General features: G+C 38.7%; 1 protein-coding gene across 1 annotated transcript; it reads left to right on the top strand.

Moving 5' to 3' along the window:
• The first annotated feature begins 818 nt into the window (after positions 1-818).
• On the top strand, positions 819-4,876 carry LOC115874896. The gene is made up of 2 exons (XM_030890195.1): positions 819-3,711; positions 4,275-4,876. The coding sequence occupies exons 1-2, from the start codon at positions 819-821 to the stop codon at positions 4,874-4,876; spliced, it is 3,495 nt and encodes a 1,164-aa protein (XP_030746055.1).
• The last annotated feature ends 9,867 nt before the right edge of the window (positions 4,877-14,743 follow it).

Genomic DNA, 14,743 nt, shown 5'->3' with positions numbered 1-14,743 from the left:
ATGAACATAATTATCATATAAAACCTCCAAATTTAGATATTCCTAAATTTAATGGTGATTATAGAACTTTTTCTACATTTATCGATCTCTATAATGCTCTGATACATAATAATCCAACATTAACGCCAATAGAAAAATTTCGTTACCTTCTTTCGTTAGTCGAGGGTAAACCATTGGGTGTTGTTAGTAGCCTGCCAATGACTTCAGACAATTATCAAACCACATATGATAACTTTGTTGATCGCTACAGTAACGTAAGATTTCGAGCGCAATCGCATTGGTATGCTATTAAAACTGCCCCTAAAGCTATTCGCGACCAACCTGAATCTCTTAGAAATCTTTTGGACACATTTTCACAAAATCTCGCCTCTTTAAAAAATTTAAATTTTCCAATTGAATCTTGGGACTTCATATTAGTTAACATGTTGTTGGAACGGGTTGATGATGATTTAATAACAAGGTTTGAACTTTCGCTTGCCTCAGGCACAATACCAAAATTTAAAGAATTATTTGAATTTTTAGAAAAATGTTGTAAAACTTATGAATCTCTTAATCTTTCTTTACCTTTAATTAATAACAAAAGATCAAATAAAATTAAATCACCATTACAACCTCGTCGTACTACTTCTCTTTTGGCAAAGCAAACAAAAAATAGTAATTCCGGATCTTGTTTACTTTGTAACGAAATGCATTCGTTATATAATTGTTCAACTTTTTTAAGCAAAACTCCTCAAGAAAGGTATCAGCTTTCCAAAAGGGCACATCTATGTGTTAACTGCTTAAGTAATATTCATTCTACGCAAAATTGTAAATCAGCTATGTCTTGTCGTAAATGTAATCAACGTCATCATACTCTTTTGCATTTTTCTTCAAGTAATATAGAACGCGCCACTCATAGTCCCGAATCAGCTTTACCTTCAACTTCTCGTGAAAATAGCTTTAATAATAAACCTCACTTTTCTGGTACACCTTCTAAAACTGTATTTTCAAATCGCGATGAGAATTCTTCGTTGAATCAGAGCTTCGCTGCGACAGGCTTGTTATCTAAATCTACATCAGTTCTATTAGGAACCGCGGTTATCGAAGTATTAGATAAGTTTGGTATATATCAATCAATGCGATGCTTGCTTGATCCTGGAAGTATGACTTCATTCATAACAGAGAAGTCTGCTAATACTCTTGGTTTACCAAAGGAAAGGGGACTTTATGAAATTCAAGGTCTTGATAATATGGTTACAAACTCCGGGCAAGCTACCGTTACACTTTCATTTCGACCGCTTAATTGTCCGGAATCAGTACTTAATACTGACGCTATTGTTTTACCTAAAATTTGCGATAGCTTACCTACTGCAATTTTGCCAGCTTCTTCTTGGTCTCATCTTAGCAATTTGAAACTTGCTGATCCGAAGTTTTATGTACCTGGTCCTATTGACATTCTGCTTGGTGCTGATGTATACACAAAAATTATCCTAAACGGATGTGTTCGAGGGATTCACGGAGAACCAGATCTTTTGAACACAATTTTTGGGTATGTTCCAATGGGTAAAATAGGTACATTTTGTGAAACGTCTACTGTAACTTCATTCTTTTGTAATTCGCATAAAATTAATACTGATGATATTCTTACAAAATTTTGGGAAGTAGAGTCAGTTCCTCTTTTGCCTATGCTGTCAGATAATGATCTTTTTTGTGAAGAACATTTCTTAAAAACATACCAGAGAAATTCCGATGGAAAATTTGTAGTGCATCTACCATTCCGCGATAACTTTCCTACTTTCCCCGGTATTCGTCAACTTGCTGAACAGCGATTTCTCTCTTTAGAACGTCGTCTATTAAAAGATCAAGAATTGTATAAATCTTATTGTCAATTTATGAAAGAATATCTTGATCTGGGACATATGAAACCTGTCAGTCATGAAACTGAGTTATCTTCCGCTTCGTATTATATTCCGCATCATTGCGTTTTAAAGCCTCAAGCTAGCTCAACCAAATTGCGAGTGGTTTTCAATGGTAGTGCGAAGCTCCCGAACCAAACCTCTCTCAACGATCATTTGTTTACCGGACCCAAACTTCAAAAAGACATTGTTGAACTCTTAATTCAATTTCGCTTTCATGTGTACGTTTTATGTACAGATATTAAAATGATGTATCGCAATATATTGATCACTTCTTCTCAACATCAGTATCAGAGAATTGTTTGGAGATTTTCTCGTAATGACCCTCTTCAGGACTACGAATTAATTACTGTCGTTTATGGTTTATCGCCTTCGCCTTTCTTAGCCTTACGCGCACTTCAGCAATTAGTCCTTGATGAAGGAGCAGATTTTCCCTTAGCATCTCATGCGATTTCAAATCATACTTATGTTGATGACGTGGTTACTGGAGCCACCACTTTCAGTGAAGCTCTCGCCCTTAAAAATGAACTAATAGCTTTGTTTTCTAAAGCTGGGCTTGACCTTAGAAAATGGGCAAGTAACGATCCCAATCTACTGAGTGATCTACCTTCTGACTTTTTATCAACTACTCATATAAATTTTGATGATCCTGAATCATCATTAAAAATTTTGGGTCTTCAGTGGAATCCCACAACGGATAACTTTCATTTTCATTTTAACTCTCTTGACAGACCTTGTACTAAACGAAACATGTTGTCAGAATTAGCTCGTATTTTTGACCCGTTAGGCTTCTTAGCTCCTGTTACCTTTTTTACTAAAACTTTAATCCAAAAGTTATGGTCGTCCCATATGGATTGGGACCAACAGCCCCCTGACGAAATTATCCGTATTTGGACGCGTTACAAAAATGAAATGCACTTGTTGTCTCAAATTGACCTTCCCCGGAAGATCCTATTTTCCGAGTGTGAGAATAGATGTGAGTTGCATGGTTTTTGTGATGCGTCTGAAAAAGGTTACGCCGCAGTTGTATATCTTAGAATTTTGAGAAACAACAAAAAAATAGATGTTCATTTAGTTGCTTCAAAAACTAAAGTTGCGCCTTTAAAGAAGTTAACAATTCCCCGTCTTGAGCTCTGCGCCGCTGTTCTTCTTGCTAAATTACTCGCATATTTAGTACCCATTTTTAAAACTAAAATATCTTTAGATAAAATTATTACCTGGTCTGACTCTAATATTGTTTTATATTGGCTTCACTCTCCACCTAGTCGTTGGAAAACTTTTGTTGCTAACCGAGTAGCTTATATTCAAGACAAGCTCCCACACGCAACTTGGTTACACGTTGAGTCCAAGAACAACCCTGCTGATGTTGCTTCTCGAGGAATATTTCCATCAGAGTTTGTAAATTTTAGTACTTGGTTTCAAGGACCTTCTTTTCTTCATGATCCTGATGCTATGTTAGGTTCAACCTCCGCATGCGCTTCTCTAAATAGTACTTCCGAAGAAGAAAAACATACTTCTTTTTTCGCCGCTACTTCTGAAGAGAACTTTATTGACCTTCTTTTAGAAAAATACTCTTCTTTCGCTACTCTTCAACGTACCGTCGCTTATGTTTTACGCTTCCTTTTTAATATAAAAAATCCCCGTCAAAAAAGATCGGGTCCGCTCTTAACTGTTGAATTAAATGAATCATTTACGTGTCTTGTAAAAAGGACTCAATCGATTTGTTTCCAATCGGAATTGATTTCTAAATCTTTTTCTAAACCATTACGTAAACTTAATCCTTTTATTGACGAACAAGGAATTGTTCGTGTAGGTGGTAGATTAAAACATTCAACTCTATCTTATTCTGCAAAATATCCAATTTTACTACCTCGCTCTAGTTTACTAACACGCCATTTAATATATTACTACCATCTTAAATACCTTCATGCAGGATTGCGCACTTTGCTTTTTTTACTATCTCAATCGGTTTGGATTCTTTCTCCTAAACGAGCTATAAATTCAGTAATTCATTCATGTTTAATTTGTTGGCGATCCAATCCGAAGCCTTTCCAACCGCAAATGGGAAATTTACCGCCGTCTCGCGTTTCACAATTAAAAGCTTTCACACACACGGGGGTAGACTTTGCAGGGCCGTTCTTAATTACTATGAACAGATATAGAGGTGCTAAAACAACTAAAGCATATATATGTTTATTTATATGTTTTGCGACTAAAGCTATGCACTTAGAATTAGTTAGTAGCTTGTCCACGGAAGCTTTTTGGGCGCCCTTCAGAGATTCCTATCCCGAAGAGGTCGCTGCACAGACATATATAGTGATTGTGGAACCAATTTTGTTGGTGCTAGCAAAGAAATTAAAACTATGTTTGAATCCGCAGTTGAACATGAAAATATTCAATGGCATTTTAATCCGCCCGCTGCCCCGCATTTTGGGGGACTTTGGGAAGCTGGTGTCCGTTCAGTAAAAACGCATTTAGGTCGAGTAATCGGACAACAAGTCCTGACTTTTGAGGAATTATATACGACCCTGACCTTGATTGAAGCTGTATTAAATTCACGTCCGCTCAATCCCATCAGTTCGGACGTCGAAGACATTAATGCGCTAACCCCTGGTCATTTTTTAACTTTAGAGCCATTGAACAGTTTACCTACGCCGAACTTTACTGCTGTACCAATTAACCGTCTCTCTCGTTGGCAACTTTTACAACGATTGCATCGCGATTTTTGGAACAGGTGGCATAAGGAGTATTTACATTCGCTTCAACAACGCCAGAAATGGCTTAATTCCTCTGACGCTCCTTCTCTAGGAACGTTAGTTATTATAAAAAATGAAAATGCTCCTCCATGCCAATGGACCTTGGGTCGCATAATTTCGTTAAGTGAGGGGACGGATGGTGTGGTGCGGGTGGCTCTGGTGAGGACAGCTAAGGGAACTTTGCAGCGTCCTTTAGTTAAATTATGTCCTTTACCCAGCAATTAATTATCGCCATTTATTTTTTTTTTTTTTTTTTTTGCTATTACACAAAATTATTTTTATGTATTTTTTTTTTTTTTTTTTTTCTTTATCTTTATCTCAATTTTTTTTTTTGCATTCAAAAGTTACGCATTTAAAACGCATGTTTAGAACATGCCTTTTCGCCGGGCAGAATGTTTAGGAAACTCTCAAAATATATTTAATTTTATCTCTTTTAATTTTAAATTCAATATTAATTTATTCTATTATTTATTGTACACGCATATGTGGTACTAGGGAGGTTATTCCAAAGGGCTGAAACACGCCTGCGTCAATTATCCTTTGTACCACAATACACTTGAACTAAAGATCCCGCAAGAACCGCATCTATCGAAAGATCGATTCAACGTGCTAACCGCCGCCGCCGCAAATAACTTTATTTTAAATCTTCAAAAGGTCCTACCAATTCGGTACCGTTTACTCGTGCGAGTAGTTGTTCCTGATCCAGATACAGGGTGGCCACCCAGGAGAAGACTACAACCCTCCAAGGTAAGCCGACCTCGTACCACGTGTTATTTTAGCAGGAATTTCTATTTTCTCGAGTTTATTACAATCATTTCTTTATTTCCTTTCTAATCACAATCCTTTCGGGAGTTGGTTCACATACCAAATGTATTACGTCATGGACCAAGTTCCAGATTATTGGTTTCCCAACATTTTCTGGCTGACACACCGCCAAACCGATGTCGTCGATCTGGACAAGGCCAGTGCAGAAGCTGAAAGACGATTAGAAAATAGCCCGAATAAGCGAGCTCAGCACTTTAATGTCTAGCACAGCCAAACTGATTTGTTTACTTCTCAACAAAAGTTGAGTATTAAAAAGTTTTAGTAATATTGAGTATATTATTAATCAAACTATTTTATTTTTATTTGTTTATGGTTGGAGACCTCATGACCGAGAAAGTTTCGCAGCTGACAGACGACTGTAAGGCCCCACAGTTCGTCCATTGTACGATATGCGTACCTAAGCACAGATATGCGCTGCATCAGCAAAATATCAGCAAGATCGGCGGACCACCGTTTCCGTTCGTAAACAACTATGACCATGGCCTTCCACAATATAAAAAAAGCTTAGTATCAGACCATTTGACATACAGTCTTACAAACGATTTAATTTGGTTCTTACTGGTAATGTAAGAATTGGTAATTTAATAAGTTATCAGACAAAACTTATTTCAGAATTAACAATACTCAGTCAAAATTAACTTACACTCTTACGAACGATTGAATTTAATTCTTTGTTCTCACTTAACAAGTCGTCATTTAAAACTTGAAAACTTGGTTAAAAAAGTTATACAAGAAAAATAGTAATGCTATAGTTAATTTTAAATTTCAATGAAAATAGTGCCAGTCAGTTTCCTTTGTAGTTAAGATAAAATGTCCATATATTGCCAGAGTTTGTTTTGACAGTTTATACAGATTGTTAAATAGTACATTACCAAGTTATCAAGCATATTGAAACCACTAAAATAATTTAAAGGTGCAATCGAACTATTTTTATTTCGAACAGTTGGAACCGAACGCTAAAAAATGTTTTAACACTAGAATTTACCTTCTGGAAAGAAATTTATCGTTTATTATGAGAAAAAAAAATAAAACATGCAAAAATGTGAGATTAACATTATCGTTTAACAATTAGTTCTGGAATTTTTAAACTACATGAACGAAAATTGTTTCGTGTTTGAAGATATTTTTATAGACAAACAAAGAGGATTTTGCTTAGGTTCTCTGCTAAGTTATTTATTTGCAGAAAGTTTTCTGTCTGAATTTACTGAGACGCTTTTCAAAATCATAACATTTTGATATTTTATTTTCTTGTATGATCATGTAGATCATGTTCCTTGTATGATCATGTAGATCATGTAGATCATCTTCTTTCAAATCAGTTGAATGAGTCTGTAACTGAGAAGCTGAAACTGAATGAAACTGAGTACTAACTAAGATAATAAAATTAATTTCTTAGATCTAACAATGTCAAAAGTAGACTAGAGAAATTAGAACTTGATATCTTGCGAAAGCTGATGTTTACAGAGGTTATCATAATTTTAAACATTAAAAACAACATAAATTAGCAGCGTACAAATCAATGGTTCATTCAGCATGTGCTCTCGCACTAAGTGAAGCTATCAGAACTAAAGAATTAGAAACAATACAATAAGACAAAACACTAGGTTTAATAAAAGCAATAAATAAAATAATGAGAAGTTAAATGGTACAGCGGTAGCATTTGAACCGTCTTAGGCCATATCAGGTTTACTTTTTAATGTAAATATAGGAAAACAACACTATTAATCTATAAGTTCAACTGTTCAGAATGCACTATCTGTTATATAAGCCAGACTGGTAGCAATTTAGAAGGTAGATTCAAAGAACATAGAACATCTTTTATAAAAAAAATATTTCTGCTTGGCCGATGAAAAAATCCATAAGTACTAAAGGTTCTTTTAGTTGCGGCTTTTGACGATGTGGTAAATTTAAAATGTCCACAGCCAACATTCTCATTTTAGAGCTGGGTAAATGAAAAAGAGTAAAAAAAAAGAAAATGAAATTTCGCTAATCATTTCATAGAATCAGGCCATCCATTTTCAGATGGCAAGTGCATTAGAGTAATGTGTTTAGAAAGACGTAGTAGATAAGACTGCTAGAATTCATCGGAATTTACGAGTATAGAAAACAGACTTAAAAAAAAGACAAAATGCTAGCCCAGACAGAGCTGGGAGCTTATTAGTTCGTGATGTATTTTATAAGACAAAGCATATTTTTTGTTTGTTTATTTTAGACATACGCAAGCTGCATGTGTTATTTTATTTTACGTTTTCTTTTGAAGAACCATTCTGGGTGCCTATATCCAATATAATGCTTATGCATAATGATAACAATTAGGGAATCAATTTATATCCACTTGATTTGTTTTTAGGTGTGTGGAAAGGAAATACATCTCTTTTCAAAAATAATTAAAGTAAATGACTTTATTCTTGAAATGTTTAGATGGTGGTGTACCTACCATCAGAATTGGTTAAAACAATTTTAAGAAAATATTGTAAAACTTGTACCAAAGCCTGTAGCAAAAAAAAATAGAGTATTTTTTATCTGTGGCTTAGATAATCGACAGGCATTCGCTTGGAAAGCAATGTAAAATTACAATAATTGGATGGGATATAATCAGTAAGGTAAAACACCCCTTAATACCATTGCTGTAAATGTCAGGAGTGGACGAGCATACTCAAATGAAAAACGCATGATCAGTAAAGCCTACTACATTTGAGACACAGTTGTAGTAGAGAATACCCAGTTTAGTGGAGGCAAATTAGGCCCTTGATACAAAGGACCGTTTAAGATAACGGCTTGTTTGCCTAACGAGCGTTATGCAATGATGGTTCTCGTTAGGCTATATTTAAAAGTCCCTGTTTAACAGGCTATATTTAAAGGTCCCTGTTATGACAGGCTATAATTTAAAGGTCCCTGTTATGACAGGCTATATTTAAAGGTTCCTGTATAACAGGTTACATTTAAAGGTCCCTGTTTAACAGGCTATATTTAAAGGTCCCTGTTATGACAGGCTATATTTAAAGGTCCCTGCTATGCTAGGCTATATTTAAAGGTCCCTGTCTAACAGGCTATATTTAAAAGTCCCTGTTTAGCAGGCTATATTAGAGGTCCCTGTGTATCAGGCTATGTTAAAAGGTCCCTGTTTAGCAGGCTATACTTAAAGGTCCTTGCGTGGCAGGCATAAACTGATTTTATTTTAAGGTTTCTGATTTACCAGGTTATACTTACAGGTCCCTGCGTGGCAGGCATAAATTGATTTTATTTTAAGGTTTCTAATTTACCAGGTTATACTTACAGGTCCCTGCGTAGCAGGCATAAATTGATTTTATTTTAAGGTTTTGATTCACCAGGTTATATTTAAAGGTCCCTGCGTGGCGAGCATAAATTCATTTTATTTTAAGGTTTTGATTCACCAGGTTATATTTAAAGGTCCCTGCGTGGCAGGCATAAATTCATTTTATTTTAAGGTTTCTGATTCACCAGGTTATACTTAGGTTAAGGTCCTTATGTCGCAGGCATAAATTGATTTTATTTTAAGTTTTCTGATTCACCAGGTTATACTAGAGGGTCCCTGCGTAGCAGGCATAAATTGATTTTATTTTAAGTTTTCTGATTCACCAGGTTATACTAAAGGGTCCCTGCTAGGCAGGCACGTGCAAGGTCTCTGGGACTCTGGTTTGAGCAAATTGGGGGGTCTCTGTCTTATCAGACTATATTGAGAAGATGCTTAACTTAAATGTGAGAAATTAATTAAGGTCCCCAAGCCTCTCGTTTGGACATGGTTTTACGAAAATAAACGTGGGCTATGTAAAGCGTCAAGAATTTGTATTTTGGTTAAGTTACTTTTATTTTTGAAAGTTGGATTCTTAAACTAGTTTTGTTTAGCCTTAACCCCTCAGAGATTAATATGGCAAACCTTGAAATGTTTGTTTTGCTTTGATGTTGTAAAAGTAACTGACAGAAAAATCAGTTAAGGAAATTTTGTTTCCAAGATTAATTCAGATTAATTCTGATTTGTTCCCCGGATATATTTTGAACAGTAAGTGTTCTTAAATATTTACAGATTACCGCTGTTGTGTTCAAACTGTGAACGGTGCGAGGACGCCCCGACGTCAGGAAGGCCGTGATGGCTGTCTTCGTCTAAATTACGTCAGCTACAACACCTGATCTCCGACATCAGTCGCCAGCTAGCAGTGCCAGCGGTCAGTTCGCCACATCAGTTGTCGTCTAACCGTAAACGTTGCGTACCAGTCGTCTTGACAGTCTCTTAGTATATTTCGCTCTCGGTAGTGTTCCACGCCGGCAGTGTATGTATTATAGCAGCAATTTCCCCAAGAAAAATTTTACAGGTAAGTAAAAATTTTATTTTATTACTATTGTTCTGTCTTCGAACAATATTTCCATATCCCTGGACTTAGTCCGGGGATCCACCACTATGGCTCAGAGCGATTCTGAGTCAGTTATCTCCCAACCCCCGCCCACACCTATGGAGTCTGTCGACTCCAACTCCATTAACTCCGACTTGGACAATTGCGAGACTGACGCTAGTCAATTCTCGCGAAAGACCGAGGGTGAGTTAGAAGAAATGGAAGCTGAGCTAGAAGATCTGCTCTATAAAGCCAAAAACTGTCTCATCGAAATGAAACAATACGGTCGTAAAGTTTCTATAGACCCGATAGAACTTGTCATTCTCCAACCCACCACATCCAGCCCAAAGAGGAAGGTCCTGAGGAAGAAGAGAGTTCGCCAGAGCGACTCTGATGATTCCTCGAGCTCCACAATTAAAAGTAGTAAAAAAGTAGCAGCAAGGGCTGCTTCCCCTGTCATTAAATCAGACTTTCCACCGCTTCGTACTCCCAGTACGTCAACTTCTGACGTACTTAATGCCCCAGTTACCCCAGTAACACAGCAAAAACCCTCCACACCTACTCCTACTGCTCCTCCAATGCAGCAGGTAAACCCCCCTCCAGCAACTCAGAAGCCTACCCCTATCGTCCTTCGTGACACCCGTCTTTGGACTTCGATAGCCCAAAGATTTAGGGAACAAAAAATCAAAACCAAATATTCCAAATCAACATCGCAAGGCATCCGAATAATTCCTGAGACTATTGCTGATCATCGAAGTATTACCAATTACTTCAGAAATCAGAAGATTTCTTTCCATACTTTTCTTCTGCCAGAAGAAAAAGACTTGAACGTTGTCATCAAGGGCATGGAAACATTTGTTTCGATCCCTACGATTGACGACGACTTGACTTCGCAAGGTTACGAAGTCAAGGAAATTCATCGCCTTCTAAAGAATGGCAAGCCACTCCCAGTCATCAAAATCAGGATCCCCCGCCACCAATCTTCCATATACAAGCTCAACACTGTAGCTGATCTTCGTGTGCATATCGTACCGCAGAGACCTGGTACTGGAACTCGCCAGTGCCATAACTGTCAGCAATTCGGGCACTCTGCCTCGAGTTGCTTCGTCCCAGCCCGATGTGTCAAGTGCGACAAGCACCATGGCACAAAAGACTGCGTCAAGAGCAAAAACACTCCCGCAACTTGCACTAACTGTGGTGGCCCCCATACGGCAAACCATCTGGGTTGCCCTAAAAATCCGAACAACCCCGAGAATCGACCCTCTTTTTCAAAGGACCTACCTCTGAATGCTAGGAAATCCTCAGGTCTTCATTCGTCAAATCCTGCACAATCTTCTTACGCTAGCGTAACGAAGACAAACATGCCCCACACTCAGAGCCAATCTCCTTCAAACCAGTCTGGACCGCAGCTCATCCCCCCACCCTTCAGTCCAGACTTCCAAAAGCTAATTCTTGAGCAAGTCACAGCTCAAGTGTCAACCCTTGTTGCAACCATGTTCGCAAAACTGGCTGCAATCCCAACCTTGGTACCCAGTAATGTCTAAAATTCTAGCTCAGGGCATTCTCGTAGTCTCTTGGAATGCAAATTCCTTGAATCCCAAAAAGTTCGAACTTATCGACTTTTTGAATGACAATAGTCCAGATGTCGTCCTCATCCAAGAGACATTCCTTCGCCCATACACATCAATAAAATTCCCGAACTTCAAGGTGTATCGTAACGATCGCCCAAATGGCCATGGTGGCGGTACTGCTGTATTGGTCAAAGGAACGCACAACCACACGCTTCTTCCCACGCCACTTCTTCGTGCTTGCGAAGCTACGGTAGTCCAACTGGAAACTTCAGATGGCCCCCTTGTCTTGGCTTCGATTTATGTCCCTAACAAGACATGTTTCGAAGACACTAAACAAGACCTAGAAGTCTTATTAAAGTCCTCAAAACATCCTTTGCTTATCGCAGGGGATTTTAACTCTCACCACAGGCACCTCTGGAGTTCCAGAACTACCAATGCTAGCGGCAAGGCAATAGCTGACCTGCTCGGCAGCTATCCAATTCAGCTACACACCCCAGCAAATCCTACATATTTTGGTCCAAACGGCACCCTTCCCACCACTATCGATTTTGGTATTTCTAAAAATATCGCAGCTCAAGTGGATGTAGCTGTCCATGATGAGCTTAGTTCCGATCACTCCCCAGTCTTCTTCACCCTTATCCAAACAAAATCTGTTTCGACCCATAAATTCCGCAAGGTAACCAAATGGGCTAAATTCCAAAAAATTCTTCAAAAGAATCCCCCCAAGTTGCCAAAAATTGTGGATGCTGAATCGCTTGATAAGGCCGTCCATAATTTTACTTCGGCTATTACCCTGGCTCTGGATCAGTCTACAACGAGCATACAAATTGATTCAAAAAACCCTTTCATCGCCCCACCTCACATCAAAGCTCTAATTCGTGAAAGGAATAGGCTTAAAAGACAATTTCGGGCCCTGCTGGACCCTGAGATAAAGCGTAGAGTGAACTCGATCACGGGGGAGATCAGGAGGCAATTCAAATTTTCAGAAATGAAAGGTGGGAGAGCTTCCTGGAATCCCTCGGGGACGACCATAAATCACTCTGGAGTGTGCAGAAGCGTCTTCGGAATACCAATTCCCAATACTATCCGCCCATACATGGTCCAAATGGCGTTGCCTTCTCCGACGAAGCGAAAGCCTCGGCTTTTGCTGACTCATTAGAGTTGCAATTTAGGCCAAATAACGACCCAGAAGATGACTTTGACTTCGAAGAAGTTGTTGAAGACTTCTTTGAATCTCTTGAAACTCCACAAACTCCCCCCAGGTCACATATTGCCCCTGCCACTCCAAAGGAAGTCAAAACGCTCATCTCTATTCTCAAAAATAGGAAAGCACCTGGTGTTGATAATATCAACAACCAAACAATCAAACAGCTCCCACCCAATATGATTACTTTCTTCACTAACATAATAAACGGCATTCTCTACCTTTCGGTTTTTCCAAAACCTTGGAAGAGCGCCGTTATTATTGTTATTCCAAAGCCCAACAAAGACCACACATTTCCTGTGAATTGGCGCCCCATTAGTCTTCTTCCGTCCCTTTCCAAAATAGCAGAAAGGATTATTCTGTCAAGAGTGAACGACCATATTGAAGATCATAACATCATCCCTACGGAACAATTTGGTTTCCGTAGAGCCCTATCCTGCGAACAACAGGTTGCCTGCGTGGTGGAACACATTACGCGAGGCCTAAACGCTAAGCGAGGCACTGGTCTTGTCATGTTTGACATTGAGAAGGCCTTTGACAAGGTTTGGCATGAAGGCTTAGTGTATAAACTACACCACCTGCATAAGTTTCCCATAACGATCACTCTTTTAGTAAAATCCTTCCTAGCTAATAGGAAATTCCAAGTTCGTATCGGTAGCTCCCTTTCAACATCACGCTCCATTGAAGCTGGTGTTCCCCAAGGCGCAGTCCTCTCACCTACTCTCTACAACATCTACACTTCCGATATCCCAAAATCCACCGATACGAAACTCGCCCTCTTCGCGGACGATACTTGTATCTTCGCCACTGCCTCAAGCAAAGGCATACACAGAGCCTTACAACCCCACATCACAGATTTACTTAATTGGTTTTCCCATTGGAAAATCAAAGTAAATACTGCAAAGACGCAAACACTGTTCGTCACGGGACGAACACGAAGAATAGCTCCTCCTCCGCCGATTGTTGTAGGCGACGAAGAGATTACTTGGGGGCATACCGCCAAGTACCTCGGAGTCACCTTAGACAAAAAGCTTTCCTGGAAGCAACACATCACGAATAAAATAGCCACGGCTCGTGCAACTTATGCCAGTCTTCACGGCCTTCTCCGCAAACAAAGTTCACTTTCACTGAACAACAAAGTCTTGCTGTTTAAAACAGTAATCCGTCCCCAAACCTTGTATGCTTCGACTGTCTGGTCCAGAGCATCCGATCACCAAATCCGCAGAATACAAATCTGTGAAAATAAAACCCTGCGTTATATGACCGGTGCACCCTGGTATATACGCAATGAAGATATACGTAAAGACCTTCGTATAGACCCAGTTTCGAAATATATTAGAGACCGTGCTCTCAAACTTTTTGGGAGCATGGCTAATATACAAAATCCATCATTCGAGATATTCGATTACAACCCTGAAGACTACTTGAATACAAAGTACCGTCACCTCAAAACCATTCTTCTGGACTAAACTCCCAGTCGACCCTAAGTTTCTCTTCCAACCGTAACACGCCTTAGGGCGCCCATGGCTTCGTCCCTTTTCTCCTGATATGAATACCCGGATTATATAGCTGCCAATCTTCTGGTTCGCTGAAATCCCTGGAGGTGGTTGTTTTAGTGGGTAACAGCTGTCTGAATCCCACACAGTCACGAGAGTCTTCCCTCTCTTCGGGGATTAGCTCGTGCAGTCTTTAAAAGATTTTTTCCACCCCCGAAACAAAAAAAAAAAAAAACCTGATCTCCGAGACCGCCGCAGCGTGGCCCTTCTTCAAAAAACAAAGCTCGTGCAATATTGCGAATATTGCATCATTGTTATAAGATTAGTCAGTTTAGATCGACTTTCGAACTGTTCACGAATTTCTAAGCGGAATAAAACGTATTTTGAGGAATATAGTGGTTTAATTTAAGTAAAAAGACTAATTATCTGTCCCTAATCTAACATGTATATTATTTAAAAAATCAAAAGACTAATTGTAAAATCGCAATTTTAGGGGCTTACTCAACCGGGTCTCACAATGCAAATTCACCTCAAATATCCATTTAGTTGGTCATTGGCAAGCACTCTCTCATTGTACATGAAAATAACAAAACAAACATTTACTGATCTGGATAAAATTGATAGTTAAATAGTAAGACTCACCCGGG

Source organism: Sitophilus oryzae, unplaced genomic scaffold (genome assembly GCF_002938485.1).
Source record: "Sitophilus oryzae breed Bouriz unplaced genomic scaffold, Soryzae_2.0 scaffold_1307_pilon_pilon, whole genome shotgun sequence".
Classification (NCBI taxonomy): Eukaryota; Metazoa; Arthropoda; class Insecta; order Coleoptera; family Curculionidae; genus Sitophilus; species Sitophilus oryzae.
Note: the sequence above shows the minus strand (reverse complement) of the source record. Positions and strands in the feature narration are given on the sequence as shown.